A 21,129-nucleotide genomic window follows, 5' to 3' on the forward strand; every position below is an offset into this window, starting at 1 on the left:
AATACAATATATTTTTAATGCATTTCTCTGTTCCTTTGACTCCATCTCTATCTTCTTGCTTAACATCATTACTTTCATTGCAACACTTAGTGGGATTACTTGGGTATTGCATACTTAGTCATGTGGATTAGGGATATGAAGCATGTAGCAAACCACCGAGAGGTGTCCGTTGCGTGAGTGTGTGAGAAAACCTTATTTGCTTAGTGTAAAGCTGCTGCAACGCCTGTCTATAGGCTAATGCATTGCTTGTCTATGAGTGAAGTCAGCAACAACCAACTGGGCGGGAGGGTAAGTGGTTGGACTCATTAAGCAAGGTTTGCGTTGTTCACTAGGGATAGTAACAATCTTGCGTCAACCAAGTTCATGCAATTGTCTTGTAGTATGTATGCTTCATTAATCCATTAGGGATATTCGAGAAGGTAGTCTAAGGACAGGATCTAGACTTGGGAAGGTCAGGTCAGAATCTAGGCTCGGGAGAGTTAGATTAGAACACATAATACAAGAGATAGGAGCTTAGGAATAATCACTGTTTGCTATTAACCCATCACATGCATCCTAGAGATAGGATACAATTGAGTGCGGTCACTGCAGCGTTGTGTGCATTTTGCATCATCGCATAGGAAAAGAGTAGAGACTTAGGAATAAGCTCTATGGACACTTTTGCATTCAACACATGCGTCCTAGACTTAGAAGCACTGCATTTCCATTGGAAAATGATTTGTCGTGCATGAGTGTAGCATGAGCGCATTGGCTTGTGTTGACTAGGGTTGCCCTCGCAGTCACTCTTAAGGGTTGCAATGAAAACATCTCCGCATTTTATCTATTTTCCATACATTTATTTCATGTCAAGGTTTGTCGTATCTCTACCTTTCATGCATATTCTCATTGTGTTGTCTGTTAGATAGGAGTAGGAGTAGGATTAACTCAGTAACATCCCCTCCATTCTCTTATTCAACCGCCGTATGCACATCACCGCAAACATATAGCTACAAGTCCCTATGTTCGACCTTGGATTACCCAAGAAACTTGCGTCCATGTTATACTTGCCGTGAATGCAAGAAAACTTGTGGCAAGACGCATGGTCATCGCATACATTTATTAACGCATATTCATTCTAACGTATGACCATCGACGCATGACTATCGACGCATATCTTAGGAATATGCATCGCATACCACGTCCATGGGATTTTGGTTTTCGAGTAAAATTGACTTCCAATTTCCCGCCATCAGTTGTTCACAGACATGTTCATTGACATGTTCTTCTACATCGATCTGAGGGGGATCATCATTATTACGAGGTCCCTTATTATTGTTACCATCACCATTATGATCATCACGAAGTCCCTCATTATTGTACCTTTCATCATAATGAGTCCATGTATTATTACTATCCTAAACAAATTAAATGAACTATTATGTCAAGGGAGGTAATCGATCGTTTAAGAATATGTAAACGATCATCTAGAAAATCTAAACGATCGCTTAAAACTATAAAAAATATTATTTAATATGATCTAAACGATTGTTAAAGAATATTTAACTTATCGTCTATAAAATATAACCAATCGTTTAGATAGTCTTAAACGATCGTTTAGATTATTTAAACGATCGTCCATTTGAGAATATCTAAACGATTGTACAAAAATGCATATCTCATTAAGACGATAGACCATCATCTTTATTTCGTTCAATTGTTGGCCGATTAGATGATGTTGGACAGTAAATGTATCTCCCATATGACGGATCATGGTAATCAAGTTCACCAAATCTTTGCGAACTTCTTTAATTTCCTCCCTAAGAATCTTGTATGATTTGGAATGACGATGTCTTGAACACTTCTGTTGCCTACGTTGTTCCGACTTTATTGGGTTAGCTTGAACCGACATAAGTGGTTCTGACTCTATACCTTGCACATTTACAGAGCTTTCAACATGGGGTTCATGCTCTTTGTGCCCCTCAAAGGGCTCGTGAGTATCGATGGAGTGTTCAACCCCTTCAATCTTTCTTGCTCCAATAACAAGAACCACATTTAGTCCTTCTAGTCGGTCCTCTTTGTACCTTACTTTTTTTGGGTGGAAAACTTTATTGCTCAATGATTTATAAGATGGAGTATGAGAACAAGTCTATCTAAGAATTCTAGGAATTTCAACCTTGTTAACTTTGGTAGCCACGAATTTAGTTGATGTGGATAAAATTTCATGGAAACTTTGTTACACGTACATAACACACAAGTTTAATGTATATTAAAGTGAATAAGAAACAAAAGTACATACTAGGAAAGCAAGTACGAATCCCTTTAGACAGGAATGCGAGGCATGGTGATCACCTTCTGCTTTCTTTGAATCATATGCCCCATTCTTCCCGCGCATGATAGTCTTCATGCTATTCAATGTACGTCGATAAAAGAGAGAAGACTAGTTATAATGTACGAAGACATTGTGGTCATCGACAATCCCAAATATATTCACATCGAACTAGGTTTTTTTTGTATTTTCAATCATCACTGTTTCAATAAACAGTGCCAATGAAACCTTGATAACATCTTCTTCATTAGTCAAAATGGAACTTCTTGAATGTGGTCTCCACATTCTTGCAAGAACTATCCTTTCCATTTGGATCCTTCAATCCAAGAATGAGTTATCGCAGTCCCTCACTGCTTGTTTCTCTTTCTACTGTTTTCCTGGTCGACTACAACCCAATTATCAAGTTAAAATCCTCTTGGGAGAATGTTACCTTTTTTCTCTAGAATGTTGAATGATATAACGTTTGGGTTCGCATCTGCTACCTCCCTTAACAGAAAGTGATGCAAAAGTTGCCCATTAAAAACAATATCTATATCCAACAGTGGACCAAAGGCCATTTTCCTATACAGTCTCATCTGTTATTCTGTCAACTTATTCTTAATTACAAGGGCAATTTTGTGGACTTGGCAAGCAATTGTAGCAGGGAAATATTTCTCAGTTGGGACGACCATTTTACCAATCTGACAATCGTGTACATTACTTATTTGTGAACAATCACCATCTTACCAATTTGATAATCGTGTACATTACAAGAAAATCTAAACGATGTCTACAAAATCTAAACAACCGCATAATAAAAACTAAACAATTGCGTAATAAAAACTAAACGATCGCATAACAAAACTAACCGATCGCATAATAGATATCTAAATGATTGCGTAACAGTTAGCTAAATGATTGCATAACAGATATCTAAACGATCATGTAACAGTTAGCTAAACGATCGCAGGATATAACCCTAAACGATCACACAATAAATATCTAAATGACCGCTTAGTATTCTCTATTTGATCACTTAGTAGTCTTTATTCGACCGCTTAATAATATCTGCTCACTTAATATTCTCTAAACGCTTGCTTAGTATTCTCTATCTGATTTCTTAATATTCTCTCTATGATCGATTACGAACGAATACGCGATTAAACCCTAAAAGATAGTCAAACCTTGAATATCAACATGCATTCTTCAAGGAGAAAAGTCTCATACCTTTCAAATCACTACGACAGTGGTAAGTGTGTAGAGACGATCGGCAAGAAACCTGCAAGGAGTTCTCAGTTGAAATTCGAAGAGAAAACGAGAGCAAATTTGAGAGAAAATTCTTCGAAGAGAAATTCTTTGAGAAGAAAATGAAGGGACCTATCGTTGTAAGTATTCGTAGAGGCGTGCAGATACCAAACGGTCTAAAAGCTTTTTAAAATTGGAGGTAATTTTAGAATTTCGCATGGACAAAAGGTCAGTGGTAGAAAGTTTTTTAGGAAGAGGTCATTGGTAGAAAAGTTTTTGATTTTTGGGTCATTTTGTGAAAATTTTCATATTTCATCTTCCACACAAATAGGAATCTAATTTGTTTATAATAACAATAAAAAAGATTTTATATTTAAACACAAAATCAAATCAAACATTATTCTTATTCATATCCAAAAAAGTTTATTTCCTATTATTTGTCTAGATATAAAAAACAAGGCATCTGCATTTTCATATATATATATATATTGTTGATTATGTTGTTTACTCTCATTTAGCAAATCAAGTTAGTGTTATTTTATAGTTTTTTCTTTAATTTTTTAAAACTATTTAATCACATGCAGCGCCTTGGGGTGAATTCATCATATGCACATAGATGTTCCCCTCAACTTCAATACATTTTTTTTTTTTTTTTTTATTAATATGAAACAAAGACATTATAATCTCACATTAGTGTTAGGATGCTCCAACCCCTCTCAATAGACCCAGGTTTGAATTCTTCTGTACACACTTTTTTTTAAAAAAAATTATTTTGTCTTTCTTCTACTATTATATTTGACCATGATAACACATTTAATGGTGCTGTAAATTTTTCAAAAACCAATTATATGAATCGTCCCAAAAATTGAAATTTAAATTTCATTCAACATAAATTCAATTCAATAAAATAGGTCAATTATTTTATTAAAAGTATCGTATATGTCAAAACATCAATTGAAAATTTAGAAACTTATTAATGTTTTTTAAATTTGGTCTATAATATTAGAATTGACCATTCATAAATTAAACTTGTTATTTAAAATTTTCTACTCATTTTAATATTTCACTTTAAATTTAATTTAGGGAACAAAAATTTCTGTCACTCTGCACACTATAACAGTTGGATTCAAGATGTCCTTCCTTTCTACCGTTAGAGATGTGCTTTTCTTTCCATATAATTTTTCGTCTTCACAAAAATAAAACAAAAAAATAAAATTTGCATAGATTGAATATGAATTCCTCATAAAAAAATTTGCAAAAAGTGGATTTTCGGTAAATCTAGCTTATGTTTTATATAGAGATATTTTTATAAAATTTTCAAATAAATCTCCCACGATAAATCTCTATTTAAAAGTGATTTTTTTTTTCTTTTTGTGGTCTCAAAAAATCTATTTTCTTCGTTTTTTTTAATTCTCTCGTAAGAATTAGAAAATATCTATTTTTCCCCTTGCGGGAAAGGATTTCGTTTCCTTTCTCTTATTGTGAAGGATTTCTTCCTCTTCATAAGTTTATGGCTTGTATTTTAAAAAGTCCAAAAATTACTTTAAACTGATATAATTTCAATTTACTTTCCACTATTAATTCATTTTTTTTAAATCAATCGAAGATTTAAGATGGTAATATAATAGATTCAGAAAGATCCTTGCCTTTTTTTCATCAACAAAAACAGGTTTAAATATGTATTTAATTTTTTAAAATTAAAACCAAACATATTATTAGACATATTACAAATAAGGAATTTTTTCCATTTTCTATTCACTTATTTATTTTTTCTTGAAAAGAAAAATCTAACCATTTATTATACAACTATCACATTAAAAACTTTAACCTCAGTTTGATAACTGTTTTAATTTTAGATTTTTGTTTTAATTTTTTTAAAATCTATGCTTGTTTTCTCTTAAAATTTTCAATCATGGTTTTTGTCTTTGTTAAATAAATACTTGAATTTTTAGTTAAATTTTTTAAAAAATTCAAAATTTGAAAACTATTTACTTTCGTTTGGATTAAATTTATATGAGTAGAACTGCTTGATTTTTAAAACAAATTTTGAAACTACTTATTTTAGTTTCTACTAGAACATGTAAAAACATTTATGAACTCATCGATATGAATGAAGCACTTATTAAAACTCAATCTAATCCATAATCGTAAAACTATAGTATTTATATGCTTAATCATTAAACCAAATATTATGTTTTGACCTTTTTTTTTCCCCATAAAGTATGAAAAAGTTATGGCATGATTTATGACATTTATCAAAATAAATTATTTATTATCATTCCTTTTTTTAATTCGGCTTTCCAATTCCGACCATGCAATTGCATACACGACACAAATAATTAATATATATTTTTAAAAAAATTAGTGCCAGCTGTCATCCGACTTGAAGGCCACGTCGAGACCCACTTTAGTAATTTCATCTAAATTCGTTTATACTAAAATATCAAACCCGCCTTTTCTCTTCCCCTCTCCTTAAAAATTGCAAAAAAGAAAAATATCAATTTTTCAAAATTAATAAAAATAAAAATTAAAAAAAAAACCCTAGAAGCTGAATCATCGAAAACGCCCCAATGTTCGCAAAATTTCTCTTCGTCCCCGTAGGGTGAATCCGACCGTTGATTCTCTCCATCCAACGGTTCTAGTCAGTCGGCGACCGCCTTTTCCCCCAGTGGTTTTTATCATAAACCCTAGCCGTCTTCTCTCTGTCAGTTTGCATGAGACTCTCTCACTCTCACCGATTCTTCATCAAATTTTCGGATCTAATCTTTGGAATTCCTTTTTGGGTCCTCTGTCGACTTCTTTTTCGGGGTTTTTTCACAGCCTCTGTAAATGGATCTTTGATATTTGTATATTTTAAAACTTTTTTTTTAAGGATTTGAATCTTGATTATTGTAGAGCTAGTGTGCGAATCGGTAAAGATTTTTGTAATTTCTTCTTGGTGTTGCATGTCTCTTTGTTTGTTTCCGATGTTTGATTTTTAATTTTTCCCCCTCTTTGAAATCTTTCGCGCCAAGTCTCCATTTCTTGAAAATTCTGGCTCATCGTGTATACAGACACTGATTTTGACGAGATGGGTGCTTGTTAAACACTGGCCGGTTTGTAATTTTCCGGCCGCTGGTTGCGAGTCAATTCGAAGAAACAAGAAGGTTGATTGGTGGGTGGTGTTAATTCTTTATAGCCGTACGGCAATGCCGTCTGGGATGAGAAGGACGAGAGTTTTTGGTTTGGTAAAGGGTGTTGATGGAGCTAGAGTTCTAAGGTCTGGAAGACGGCTTTGGCCTGAATCGGGAGAGGTGAAGGTTAAGAAGTCTAAAGACGCTAATGATTGGTACCCTGTTATTGAAAGCAGAGGAAATGGCCATGGTAGGCTCCATGGTAAGTGGACTCCAGTTCGAAATGTCAAGCCGAAGAGGGTGGTGGTTAGCTTTCGTGGGGATGATGATGCTTGTGTTGTGAAAGTGCCTGAGCCAGTGAAGGTTTTTCCTAGGATTAGTAACGATGGCAAGTCTGGTGATGGGGATAGAATGTTTGGGAAAGTTTATACAAGGAAGAGGAAGAGGGGTCGTTTGGAAAATGGGGAGGTTTTTGATGAAATGGAGAGTGATAATGTTCTGTCAGGGGATAGGATGTTTGGACTCCGGTTCATTCGAAGACAGAGGTCGAGGAAGACTGATGTTGAACATTGGGAGTCTACTGCAGGTGGCCGTTCTACTAAACTGCATTTCCGAAGGCAGAGGATTTCGCGGCCCCGGGATCAGGTTCTTACTATTTTTGCCGGGAGTAGTCTTGATGGTGGCTGTTTTTCAGATTTTATACTCTCGGTTCTTAGACATTTGAAGAGTCCTGACCTGAGTCTGGCTAAGTTTTCTGCATTTTTGTTATCTAATCCAATCAATGGAGTTTTTGCTTTGAAGGGAATGCGTTTCTTACAGGTATTTTACCTTCTTAATACTTGTGTGTTCAGATGCACTTGTTTTCTTTTTAATAAAATTTTAGGCTTCAGTATAATTGAGTACTTTGTTGAAAATTTATGAAATGGGTTTAGAGATTTCGTTCTCTTGTTTCTTGATCTAAGTAAATACTGTTAGTTCCATTACTGTTTAGGCATTTCATTATTTTGAACTTAACGTGTCCTCAGGGTTGTCCTTCAGGATTTTCAATAAAATTTTAGGCTTCAATATAATTGGGTACTCTGTTGGAAATTTATGAAATGGGTTTAGAGATTTTGTTCGCTTGTTTCTTGATCTAAGTAAATATTGTTAGTTTTATGCCTGGAATTACGTTTTTTTTCCTGTTAAGGAAGGCATTTCATTGTTTTGAACTTAACCTGTCCTTCAGGGTTATCCTCCTACTGGAAGTTCTGGCATGTTTGTGATTTTTGGAGCCAGGCAATCAATTCCAATGTTTCATTTGGATTTTTCCGCTGTTCCTCTCCCTTTTATGTTTTTGCACTCCGAGATGTTTCTTAGAGTGACTTGGATTCAGGCTCGTCTTGTATATAATAACAACCAGTTAGATGTAGATATAAGTAGTGATAGTGAAGAAGACTGTGTTGAAGAGCTACATGTTTCCAGTTCTCTTGTAAGTTCCTTGGAACACAAACCCATGGCCTTTGGATTTGATCGTCCTAAGACCCGATCTGTTTCACATCCATCTGTTAGAGCTTCAAGGTTAGGTAGTCGGACCATGCAATACAGAAATGGTTTCAGCTCTCGTGGTATACGAAAAAGGAGAAGTTCACTGAGAATGAAGAGACCTGGAAGCCATTCTCTTGCTGCTGTGCAAAAAACTATTGGCTCATTGGCAGTTGATGATATAAAACGCAGTGTCACTTTTTCTTCTGGAGCATCTTGCAACAGGCACAAGAACTCATCCCCGAGGGACTCTGCTGGGCGCATCAGAGAAGTGAGTTCTACTGCATTGGGATCAGCAATGGATGTTGACTCATCATGCTGCAATGCAAATATATTAATAATAGAATCTGATAAATGTTCGAGAGAAGAGGGAGCCAGCATTGTGTTAGAGTTGTCTGCATCGTGTGAATGGCTTCTGGCAATCAAGAAAGATGGTTCAACTAGATACACCCATAAAGCAGAAAGAGTTATGAAACCCTCTTCTTGCAATCGTTTTACACATGCAATATTGTGGTCAGTAGATAACGGTTGGAAGCTAGAGTTTCCTAATCGAAGGGATTGGTTTATTTTCAAGGATTTATACAAGGAGTGTTCTGATCGCAATATACCATGTTCTATTGCTAAAGCTATTCCTGTGCCAAGAGTGTCTGAAGTTTCAGATTATGTTGACAGTAGTGGTGTTCCTTTTCTAAGATCAGATACATACATCTCTGTAAACGACGATGAGGTATGTAGAGCGATGACAAAAAGTACCGCGAACTACGACATGGATTCTGATGACGAGGAATGGCTAATAGAGTTTAATGATAGGCTTATTGCAACAGACAAGCACCGGGAATGTATCTCAGAGGAGAATTTTGAGTTGATGATCGATGCTTTTGAGAAGGAATTTTTCTGTAATCCCGATGCCTTCTCTGATGAGAAAGCACCTGCTGATATATGCATGCATCTCGGTAGCCGGCTGATAGTAGAGTCGTTATATGCTTATTGGACAAAGAAACGAAAACAAAGAAAATCATCCTTGATAAGGGTTTTCCAGGTATCCCTTTTCCCGTACAATACTTGTCCATTCTAAGACGGTATTTTTTCCTTTCTATAGTTAATCTGTTTGTGTGTTTACTGGGGATGCATACCTATCAAAGCTTGACTTGATTTATTGAGGAAATTTGGATGATCTTTCCTTCCCAGGCTCATCAATCAAAGAGGAAACCTCCTGTGGTCCCTAAACCAATCATGCGAAGAAGACGATCACTCAAAAGGCAACCTAGCCAATCTGGAAATGGTAGAACTACCCAATTAAGTATTTTAGAAGGTAAAATTCTTGCACAACCTTCCACTTCATAACTATCTGATTTTTTATTTTTGAAAATTGTGTTTGTTGTCACAATTTTTTCTTCCTACTTGGATTAGTAACCAAATTCACAAAAAAAAAAAAAATAATAATAATAATAAAATAAAAATAAATAAAACTATTTTTTTTTTTTTTAAATTTTTTTTTCCTAGAACATGGTTTGGATTTTGTGAACAATGATGAAAACTAGATACAAAAACAAAGGAACATGTGAGTGAATAGTATTTACAAGCTTAATTTTACCCATTTTATAAGGATTTTATAAGGATGAGATGAGTTTGTACACATTTATATATTTAAATGAAACCGAACCCTTTTTTTAATCGACGAATGCCATACTTGGTAGTAAAGAGGCAAAAAGAGCATATTTAGCACAGTATTTGTCGTCTATTTGGAGCTTGAACTTTGCACTTGAACATTCATTTCAAACAATCAATTAGTCTCTCAGTGATTTTAGATTGGGGTCGTTGTGCAGCCATAATTTCGAGACGAGATGATATGGAGGACCAGAATGCTATGCAAAAGTATGAAGAAGCAAAGGCAGCAGCAGAAAAATGCTTTGAAAACGCTGTCAATAAGCGGCAAAGGGCACAATTGCTGTTGGAGAACGCAGATTTAGCAGCTTACAAAGCCATGTTAGCACTCAGAATTGCCGAAGCAATTCAAGCATCATCAGAATCTGCAACTGCTGCTTGTTTTCTCGAATGAGATTTTATTTTCGAGAATTCCTGCTTTTCTTTGGAATACCTAATTGTTTTTAATTATATTGTATAGTATTTCATTAATGTGTACATTCCTATTTTGTGTATGATTAGAAGAATCTCTCTAGCACCCATTATGTACAATGAGATGTCCTGATTTTTCCCAGGTCAAAGATATACCCAAGTTTGTACTACTTTCATATCCTCTATATAAATCATATGCTTCTCTCTACTCTAATTTACTCATCCATCATCACAAAAGTGTTATAGGAGTACCATTTTTTGTTCCATGGTGTAATTCTCAAAATTGTTACATTGTTGAACCTGTTAACTCGAAGGAGGAAAAGCAACAGTTTTGATTACACTTTTTGAGAAATACTAATTAATATCTTACAACTCCAAAATTTCCTTTTTGCTCTTTATCATACTCAACTTCCTTACATTGAGTTCAACGTCATCCAAATCCTCTGCAGTTCCCAAGTATCCATAAAGCACTTCCTCTTCTATTTTGTCTCCCTCCATTCCCACTCCACCCTTTTTGCACTTTGCCAGCTCAAAATCCTCTCTTCCACGTCTGTTTTCAGAGAAAAATTTGTCGAGTCTTTCTGCATCTGTCAAACCAGAAAAGGTAGGCAGGAACTTCAACACCATTACACTTTGATCTGCAGGACACCCCAAATTCATTTTCACTCTTCCCTTCAGCAGATTTTTGCCTGTCATTCAACAGAGAATGATAAAATACTATTATTATCTTTTTGAGTTCAGGAGGCAGAGAATTCAAACTAACTCTCTTTGCATGTCAAGTATATACCATACTGCCTGCTAGTTCGAAGTCTATGCAGGGAATTTGAACTCACATTTTTGGTCAATAGCATGTCTTAACTAATTGAATTGTGGTCAAGTTGGTTAGACAAAAGACAACCATGCATATACCATACTGCTAATTCGAAGTCTACAGGCACCACAAAAAGAACTTAGTACTGATCGAGAACACTAGACATGCTCTGAGATTAAGCAACATTCGTCAGATTTATGGCCCTCCCTCATCGTGGATGGAACTGGTCAAATACTGTTTAACATCATAAGTTTGAAGTATAAAACGTCACTTACTTCTCAAGAAAGACTCCAGTGCTTTAATTGTTACAACTCTCCACTTATCAGGACTGCTGTATGACAGAGAAAGGTTGCGGACAATAATAACAGGAGGCCAGATAATAAGATCCTCCTTCTGAACCACAATTTCTTCCTTGGACAAGACCTCAGGAACCCATGTTACAGTGTCTTGGGGACGGACACTATTCCACCCCATCAAAACGCATATGGCTTTGGCAAGACCTAAATGCAGAGCCCTCAACCCAACCTTGTGGGACATATAAGCATGCTTTACCAGGCGTTGAGTATTCATAAATTCCTTTGAGTGGCTGCAAAGGCACAAACAGGCAAGCTAGAATTAGTGGTACATAGTCAATAAAATGAAGCATCGTCTACAAAAGGTACTAGATTTAGGTCAAGACAGTAGGCGACAACAAACTGAATAGTATTTAAAGAAGTGAAGAACTATCAGAATCACAAAGATGATCATACTCGCACGTCATAACTTCAGCAATTAACATTCAGAACTACCCCGGGAAATCTAATTCAAAGAAGTTAAACCCCATGATTTCATAATCATGATTTTTCTTTTATTAAAAAACATCCAGACTTTTTCCACTGTCACTCTCATGGAGTCGAAGTATTGGGGATCAGAAGTTCTTGCAATACTTGGCAGTCGACAAACTTCATAAGAAAATTAATACCAAAGCAGTCTTAAATTTAGCTACACCCATGAACATTTAACCACCATGTTAACCTGTACATTCTCATGGTTCTTCAAAGACCACACAAGTGAGTCATGATTTTTTCAACTTCTGAAGGATGACGAACCTGAAACCACTTTTAATGCAAATATGTTGTACAAAAAATGGGACAAAACAAAAGCCCCTAAAGCAATAGACGGCTCTACTTCAATGGGGCTGAAATAAAGAAATTAGAGGACGAACCAAAACAAAAAGTTCAGATGCAAGCTCCTAATTGTCCTCTCATTTACCATCAATTCTCTTCCAGTCAGATGCGACATACATCTCTAACAAGTAATAAATGGGCGTAACAGTACAAAATGAAGATAATATGACAAAACAAGCTACCATCAAATAATGTTTTAGGTTAACATCTAAAACTGCCCGATCAAATGGTAAACTCTGCTTTCTAAGGATTTGTCCTGTTGAGTAAAACAAAAGTTAAACACTAGAACACTCTGGGAAAAATATCTATCAAGCAATTTTGTCATGCTGGTACTTGGGATGGTCCACTTTACAGCCATTCCAACAATGTTCACTGCCATACTACCATTTAAAACTAATACGCATGTCAAAGAATGACTGTTATCACTAAAGACGAAGTTGACAGGCAGCAATGGAGACCATAAGCATCGTAGTGGCAGAAAGTACAAGCTATTGATATACTCTCCTAAATTCCGCAAAATGAGCTAGGAAAATAACATTTCCGAAAGCAAAGTTCTGGCACGATTATAAATATCAAAAGAGACCGTATCTTCACACAAAACTAACACTTGCTAAAGTGGACTGGACAGACATCCACAACTTGCGTAAACAGAACACATGAGATTAGTAACATCACAAGGAAAATAACAACTAAATCAAATACTCTATAACCCGAATTTCTTTGAAGCTACAGTTAGTTTGGTTGTGGCTTGGTGTAAATGCTCTCCTCTTCTCCATTACTATAGCTTTTCTTCCCTCCTCCCTAATTGGAGAAGTCTTTTGTAAATCCCACATATGAAGGCCTTCTTTTGTAATTTCATGCCATTAATGAAATTGTTTCTTATCTAGAAAGAAACACCCTGTAGCTGGGTCTCTATACAACGAGCTGATACTGCTCTTGAAGTTCTAAAACTTTGAAAATGGGCTGATCTGTGCACCATGGTGGCCTTCCAGAACCCCCCATGATCTCACCTGACTACCTTTGTTGTATGTCCAAGGAAATTCCTTAAGATCCAAGCATTGATGTGTGCTTTATAGAATATGATCACCACCACCATCAACAAGTGATAAACTAAAAAGCACACACAAACATACATCAGTAAAGGTTAATCTGAACATCTATATCTTTCATTAGTAGTTGAAGTCCACGATATTATTGCACATTTCACAGGAGGCATTGCTACAACTGGAAAAGTGACCAACGCAAATACAATCTCAAAGCTTATTCTGAACAACTCCAAGTCTCCAAACTCAATCAAATGATGAACCTGTTTGTAAGCAGTAGGCTTAGGTATGTGGGTAGCCATCATTCTCAAACAACACAATAGAAGCCACTGTCATTTGAAGTAGAGCTCTAATGATCCACACCTTGCCACAGTGAAAGGGAACCCTCAAAAGCTCCAAGATTTTAATACCTCACCACCCATCCCTCCCTTCCTCCCCCCACCCCCCAAAAAAGAATGATACAAACACAAAATAATAGAAGCACAGATACCATACAATTGGAATCTTACATCCCAAGGGAACGTACAGAACAAAACCTTGAAGGTTAGTTCTTATAATCTTATTCGAATACGGTTGCACTATAGCAATTAGGGAACTCTCGAGTCAAAATATGAAATGGAGTCTCCACGATTAGGAAATAGGGAAGAAGACAGACCTTCTGCGACATATGATGCAATATAAACTACCAGCATTTCCTTGCTCCGTGTACTTTTTCCGGACACTAGACTTCATATTCAACATTTTTGAGCACTTCAAAAAGGCCTCATGAGTCAATTGTTTGAACTCTTCAGAATCCTCAGGAGGTTCAGATTCTGTAGATATTACCAAATCATCTGACAAGTCATCATCATTTACACAAGCATAATCATTCTCTTCAGTTTTTTTCCAATTTTTAACTGGTCTGTGAGAACTATTTCTGTGACCAACATTTTGTGACTTGATCCAGCTTGAAGGACCATGCCTTCTATTGCCCTTCATATATTTTGGACCAGGTTTATATTTTTTAACATGATCTAAATAGCTTTCATGTGAATCAGCAGAAGCATACAAACTTTGACGATTGAATTTTGTATTTGGCTTCTTGTATTTGTTGTGGTCAAATTCTTCTTTCCTGGATATATATCTGCAACTGTTTTCATCATCCATCCACTGTTCACCATTATCATAAAGATCCACAACCTTACTGGGTGTATCTTCACATGAAGTAGCTATTCTATCATCAAGTAAATTCATATCTTCCTCAAAGTACTTTCTTTTTGGCACATGGCCCTCCCTCAAGTTATAAGTATGAACGCCCTCTGTCATTCTCTGCACTCTTTCAGTATTTCTGTAAGCCACTCCATCACACTTAGACATGGAGGACCTATGCAACCTCTCTTTCAAACAATATGAACCTACTTCTCTTTCGGACCCATAATCTGATCTTGCATACGATGTTTGACAATACTGAGAAAGGTTAATGTGTGACCTTTCATAATCTTGAGTTACTCTCCTCCCCACATCAACATGGATGGATCCCTCACCGGCATATTCATTGTCATTGTTTATTGCTTCTGTGCTTGGTCCTATATCAGGGTAATCTAAAACTGCCTGTTTTCTAAGCCAATAATGGTCGAGTGCTATTCCAGTTCTATAGTTCACACATAAGTCGTCAGCATTTTGTAGTTTCAGCATACTAGTGTTCGTAACTTTAGGTCTTGAAAAGTCTCCAGGATCAGAAACAATTGTACCATCGTAATCAACATAGTCATGTGTTTGAGTAGTTTTCTGCATTACTCGACATGGATCTTCATTTGAAATATTCACTGTTCTCTCAGGTTTAGAATAAAAATAGCTCTCATGTTCCCTCCTAGGACTATTAGTTCCTCGTTGATGAGGAGTAAGATTCCTTTTTCCGCTTACAAGATCAATGGCTGAGTCTACAAGGGTCCTTTTCCCATATGGATTAAATTCTATAGGGTCCACAAGGTCTCCATGGCTCCTTGTTGAAAACTCATCTGAAATTTGAAAGTAATGGCCATCACGATAAGATTCCAAACACTTGCTTGTCAATGGTCCTGACAAAGAGCTCTCATTTCCTCTAGAATAAAATCCTGAACTTGCAGAATATCCAATATTCCTTGAATTAAACCTTTGGCTTTCTTCAACTTCACGTGAATCTGTGACCTGAGGTTTATCAGAAACTACATGGTTTTGAAATTTAAGTCTTTCATTGTCATGACTTCGCACATCCAAACTCTGGGAAGATGGTAAGAAGTCTTTATAAACTGACTTGGGACCAATATCAAGATGTGAATTATACAATCCCATCGCAGTGCCCTCTTCCATAGCCAAAAGTTTCTGACCCATCATCCTCTGTCCACGGCCATCTGACCATCTCCCTTCAATAATTTCCATCTCTTTCCTAATTCTCAAATCATCATGCCTATACCGAACATCATGCTTATAATTGACCACTTTGTTGTCGGCAGAAAATTTCCTTGGCTCGGGTAAAACATGTGTCTGTTGCAAATCCGAAAGCTGCCCGTGATCATTGTGCAGAAACACTTCCTTGTAGTTGGGCATTTTCCTCGCTTGACCATAAGAATGAGAACTTGACCCGATTTCATTGTTCCTTCCAGTTCTCAGATGCCAATCCCCGTTCCTCCTTTCAGAGACATCAACCCTATGAAGCAAACCCACTTCGCCTCGGGAGCCACCAATTCTGTGAGCGCTCAAACTTCTCCTAAGACGCGGAGCTCGATCCAGTGCCTCACGTCGGGGCTTACCATATCGACCATGATCAAGATGAAGCCGATCCTGTGCATGTAGTTCCATATTTTCCGACTCTCTAACATAGAAATCATCACCCCTTCGACATTGCATCTTTAAGTAATTAGTTGAATTACTCCTAACAAAACCCTGAATAATACCCTAGAATCGTCGAAATCGATTCGCACTAAATAGTCGCAATAAACAAGCAGAAACCTTCAATTCCCATGAACTAACTCACCCAATCGAAAAATCGAACAGGAGTATGGATTGTTATCTGAAAAAAAAATTGCAATAAAAATCCAACGAAAACCTGATAAAGGGATTATCAAACTGAGAAAATTTTCAAACCTTCGGAGGTTGATTTTGAAGATCCATTGATCGTGTCTGTGTTACTCCTTCGCTTAAGCTTCCGTTTTCGAAATCACAAATCACAAGGGAACAATTTCTTGGCGACCGAACATTCTTTTCACCCAATACGTTCGAGGGAGGGAACAATATTTGTTCCGATTTCTGAGAAAATTTATAGAGACGAAATCCAACTCCACACGATAAGGAGAGAAAATTGCACTTGTGACTATTTTGGAGGTTGAAAATAAAAAATGTCCAACTTTTTTTTTTAAACATTGTTAATTGACTTTTTCATGAACATCATAGATGAGTGAAGTTACAAATCTATTCCTATATATTTTTGTGATGTTCGAAACTTATTATTTATAGTGATCTTTTCTTTTCTTATTATCATGCTTTTTTTACAAAGTATGAAATTGCAGAGTCGAGGTCAAGACAAACATAGCTACAGAAATTAAGAAAAGAACAAGAATAAAAATATATATCTATATAAAAGACGCACACAACTCAAGGAAACAGGTCGAAGAGAACCTACTTGAATCCCCTCGATAAAAGGCCCAAGCAGACAACAAAGAAAAAACTCATACTACACAACCTAACTAACTACCTGGGGAGGTATCACATGGCAGAAGTGCGGTTGTGCGTATAATTCAAAATTTTTCTTGTGCGATGTAAAGACACTCTAGACCAGCCTACAATTTGGACCCAAGTTTTTTCCAAGCGAGAACCTACCAAGTTGCACACACCCAAGAGCAGGTTGTGTAACTAGCTCACATATGGAAGAGATGGAGAGAAAACACTTTGTGAAAATAACTCTTTTATTCTATAAGTATTATAAAATCCACAATACATGGGCACTACTTACAAGACCAACTTTTGGAGAGTTTACAAGTGGAGAGTAATTCAATCTGTGCTCTCAAAATGCAAAGTGAATGTGATTTTCTTGACACTCCAAGGCCATCATTATTTATATAGGTGGGAGGAGGCAAAAACTGTGGAATTAGTGGGGGAGTTGGGGTTTAACTACCTACTACCCTTAACTTTAGGGTCACTCTCCATGTATCACATTCCCTTCTTTATAGCGAGGAGACATGTCCACTAATTTCCATATTTTAGCTCTCATGATCCCACTCACTATTATTAGGACACCACTACCCTATTTAGTAGGAACCCGTTATCCCACTAAGTGAGTGCTTGTCTTGGAAGCCTCATGACAGGAGGATACATGGTAGCTCGGTGAACACAAAGGTTATGTTTACTCCAAATATGATAGATAACAGTCACCAAGCGGCTCTTTAGACCTTATGTCTCAATGAATTACTTGTACTAAAATGGAAAAAACTAATTTAGCTATAAATCTGAATGAACGATTATGTGAGAATGCTTTTCCCATAAGAACATGTCCCCTAAACAATCTAGCTAAAAGGGCAATCAAAGAATCAATGGTCCATAGTATAAACTCCACTAGTACATCGAACACATGCACTAGGAACATTGGAACACTACCTACTAATATGATCACACATCAGTAACCAATTATGGACAACAAACCAAGCAATGAAAGAATGCCAAGAATATTACCTCCTAACTAGAAAAGATTAGATCAAGAAACTACAGGGAGCTTAGAGCGCATACAATCCTAGGCATTAACTACTGAAAACATCGTCGAGCGATAAGGAAGTCAGGTCACACAATCCTTCTTGCCAACCTCAGTAATTACTGATTGTGCTTGCTCGAAGAGATCAGCCAGCTATCTAATGTTGAAAGTCAGTTCCAAGTTCCATCCATAAGAAGGAAATTCCTAACATTAGCGTTAAGAGAACTATTCGCATTTAAAATAGCCATAATACTAAAACTCCTACAAAATGGGACCCCTCTCTAACTAATGGCCAAATCAAACTGAACATTGATAACCATCTCCAACAAAGAAACAAATCAAGGGCTGTAAACTCCCAAACACAAAGAATAGCCTGTTAACACCAAAATGAAATCGAGAGGTCTAATCGTCCCCTCCAACTGCACGAGCTATAGACCTTCACTCAAGTGACCCGTAAGGATCCAGAATGAATAAAAATAAGTCATAACAATTTTAGGACAACAACAACATTTCAAGAAGAAATATAGAGGATACCAAGATCACTCTCACTGATTGATGTCAAAAAGTCCATGTTTTACCATCTATTTTAGTCTTTTTTATAGTAAAAAGATATATTTTTTTGTGATATTTTGACCTAGAGATGTCCTTTAATTAGTTAAAATGAGCTTATGAGGATTGATTGAGCTTAAAAGATGTTATTTACTGATTTGAAGGTGATTTTATAGGTTTTGGCAGGTGATTTTGGGTAGATTGTAGATTTCTAACTGATGCGGCCGCATCATCAAATTCACTATGGCAACATCAGTGAGTCCTAATTTTTCAGAATTTAACCCAGTCAAAAGTGGTTGCGATTTTCATGTTTTAATCAGTTGGGCAACTCTAATTTCGCCTGGTAAACCTGCAGAACATGAATCTCTGCCCTCCTCAATCGATTTAAGGCCTCTAAAAGGAAGAGAAGCCTCCCATTTCAAGTAACTGTTAGGGTTGATGCCCTAAATCTCGTAGGTCTTATAGTTTAAATTGTAATATACAGACGGTTTATTTATTTAATAAAATATGAGATATTTTATTCGACATTTAACAGCATTAACCCACAAAACCAATAAACTAACATGCAAGGTTATCTTCTATAGCTTAAACATGTATGTAGAGACATACAGGTGGATCATATTTAAGTGATAACCTAAATGGTTTGTAGTAGATGGATAAGGTTGGATACCTTTACCTTATCCTGGTGACACTACGAATATGACTCGCTTTGTAGATGTTACAATTGTTATAAATTGCTAGAAATGATCTGATTTTAATCATTCATGTGGAGACATGTGGGCGGAGGTGTTCTACACAAAAGGGTTTGTATAAGACCAGACCACGAAATGAATAGTCTCTTTATATAAGTTGTTAATAGTAGAGACTTACATTTCACAAGGATGACTGTAGGTGACATGACCTGAATCTTGAGTGAGTTGTGAACTCCTACCTATGAAGGTGGTATTTTGATTTGTATGGGTAAAAGTGGCTAGATCACCGACTTAATAATCTTACTATTTGAGGATTTGTCTGATTAGGGAGTTGGGAACATGATTATACAAGACGAAATTTAATCATTCTCTAATGACGGGGTAACTAGATAAATTACTCCCTTAAGAGCTGATTCCAGGGCTTGAACAATGTGGCACCATATCCTCTCTTGGCCCGAGAGAGGTTTGGTCATAGTTGGACTATGACTTATTGTTCATTAGAGGGATCAGTGGTACTTAAGAAGTTAGATGTAACTACAGGGGCAAAACAACAAATTTGGCCCAACTGTACTTACGAGCAATTTGTGAAGGGTCATTGCGCTGTTGACTGGTTATATCTAATGGACATAGAAATATATCTGTAGTGCGAAGAGTGCAGCTGTCGGTCTTTAGTGGAGTGACCAGCAGTTAATGGATGTTGAGTAATTTAACTAAAGGAGTTTAATTAATTATTCAAGTATCCTTGGAGCTTTAATTTACAGGTCTATAAGGTCCTCTCTATAGCTCAACTCGGATTATTGAGAATGAATTTTAGATTAATTTGAATTGTTCAAATTAATTGAGAGAATTAATTATATGTGATATAATTAATATAATATATTTGATAAATTATAATATAAAGTTTATTTTGAGAAGAATTAAATATTTAAATATGATTCAAATACTATTTATATGGATTGGATTCATATAATTAATTTTAGTATAAATGTGATTTATATTAAATGCCATACATTAGTGAGAGAAATAAAAACTATAGATTATATTGTATTTGACACAATATAAAAACTCTATAGGTTATGTATTATATATGATTTAACATATATTTTCTCCATTAATTTGAACAATTCAAATTAATCTAAAATTCATTCTCAATAATCCCAGTTGAGCTATAGAGAGGACCTTATAGACCTGTAAATTGAAGCTCCAATAGTACTTGAATAATTAATTAAACTTCTTTAATTAAATTACTCAACATCCGTTAACTGCCAGACACTTCACTAAAGACCGACAGCTGAACTCTCCTTACCACAGATATATTATGTGTCCATCTTAACCAATCAGCAGTGCGACAATCCTTCACAGATCGCTCGTAAGTACAACTTGGCCAATAACCGTTATGCCCCTGTAGTTACATCTAACTCTTTAAGTACCACTGATTTCTCTAATGAACATAAGTCATAGTCCTACTATGATTGAGTCCTTTCTTCCTAAGAGAAGTTGTGGCCACTTGTTGACAACAGTCCCTGCTAAAGACTGCAGTCTCTTCCACATTTGGCAAGCCCCGAAATCAGCCCTAAGGGAGCAATCTCTCTACTTATCCCTATTTCAGGAAAGGAGTGAATTCCATCTTGTGGATTGAGTTCCCAGCTCCCAGATCAGACAAGTCTCCAAAAAGGTAGGCATGTTGAGTTGGCAATATGGCCACTCTCATCCATACTAATCAAAGGACCGCCATTAAAGGCAAGAGTTCACAAAATACTCAGAATTGAGGTTGTGTCACCTATGGTCGTTTAGGTGACATGTAAGTCTTTAGTATCGATGGCGTTATATTTAGAGTCTAGTCATGTCGTGGTCCGAGTCTTATACAAAATATTTGTATAGGACACCCCCGCTCGCACGTCTCCACATGAATGGTCAGGATCTGTCATCT

At 36.2% G+C, this 21,129-nt stretch overlaps 2 protein-coding genes across 3 annotated transcripts; one reads left to right on the forward strand and one right to left on the reverse strand.

The window, feature by feature from the left end:
* Positions 1-5,991: 5,991 nt before the first annotated feature.
* LOC120075394 (Enhancer of polycomb-like transcription factor protein) lies at positions 5,992-10,447 on the forward strand. The gene is made up of 4 exons (XM_039028749.2): positions 5,992-7,461; positions 7,868-9,202; positions 9,352-9,475; positions 9,990-10,447. Exons 1-4 carry the CDS (start codon positions 6,718-6,720, stop codon positions 10,220-10,222), a joined length of 2,436 nt encoding a protein of 811 aa, XP_038884677.1. The 5' UTR covers positions 5,992-6,717; the 3' UTR covers positions 10,223-10,447.
* A 21-nt stretch (positions 10,448-10,468) lies between these two features.
* Positions 10,469-16,556, reverse strand: LOC120075393 (uncharacterized). 2 transcript variants are annotated; one of them, XM_039028747.2, is made up of 4 exons: positions 16,362-16,556; positions 13,915-16,287; positions 11,326-11,636; positions 10,469-10,928 (listed from the first exon to the last, which is right to left on the reverse strand). In XM_039028747.2, the coding sequence occupies exons 2-4, from the start codon at positions 16,122-16,124 to the stop codon at positions 10,606-10,608; spliced, it is 2,844 nt and encodes a 947-aa protein (XP_038884675.1). In that variant the 5' UTR covers positions 16,125-16,287; positions 16,362-16,556; the 3' UTR covers positions 10,469-10,605. The 2 variants fall into 2 exon arrangements, with proteins under 2 accessions (XP_038884675.1, XP_090168993.1); XM_090312867.1 differs by having other exon boundaries at positions 13,915-16,242; positions 16,362-16,501.
* Positions 16,557-21,129: the final 4,573 nt, after the last annotated feature.

The sequence above is a fragment of the Benincasa hispida genome, chromosome 4, assembly GCF_027475165.1.
Source record: "Benincasa hispida cultivar pf3 chromosome 4, pf3_genome.v1.1, whole genome shotgun sequence".
Classification (NCBI taxonomy): Eukaryota; Viridiplantae; Streptophyta; class Magnoliopsida; order Cucurbitales; family Cucurbitaceae; genus Benincasa; species Benincasa hispida.

Excerpts from the sequence above, each read along its gene's own strand:
- LOC120075393 (XM_039028747.2), bottom strand. The coding sequence starts at position 16,124 with ATGCAATGTCGAAGGGGTGATGATTTCTATGTTAGAGAGTCGGAAAAT. Across the intron at positions 11,637-13,914 it reads TGCATCATATGTCGCAGAAG|CCACTCAAAGGAATTTATGA; the intron begins GTCTGTCTTCTT and ends GTGCCTTTGCAG. Across the intron at positions 10,929-11,325 it reads ACTGGAGTCTTTCTTGAGAA|GCAAAAATCTGCTGAAGGGA; the intron begins GTAAGTGACGTT and ends GTTGAATGACAG.
- LOC120075394 (XM_039028749.2), top strand. The coding sequence starts at position 6,718 with ATGCCGTCTGGGATGAGAAGGACGAGAGTTTTTGGTTTGGTAAAGGGT. Across the intron at positions 7,462-7,867 it reads AGGGAATGCGTTTCTTACAG|GGTTATCCTCCTACTGGAAG; the intron begins GTATTTTACCTT and ends CCTGTCCTTCAG. Across the intron at positions 9,476-9,989 it reads CCAATTAAGTATTTTAGAAG|CCATAATTTCGAGACGAGAT; the intron begins GTAAAATTCTTG and ends GTCGTTGTGCAG.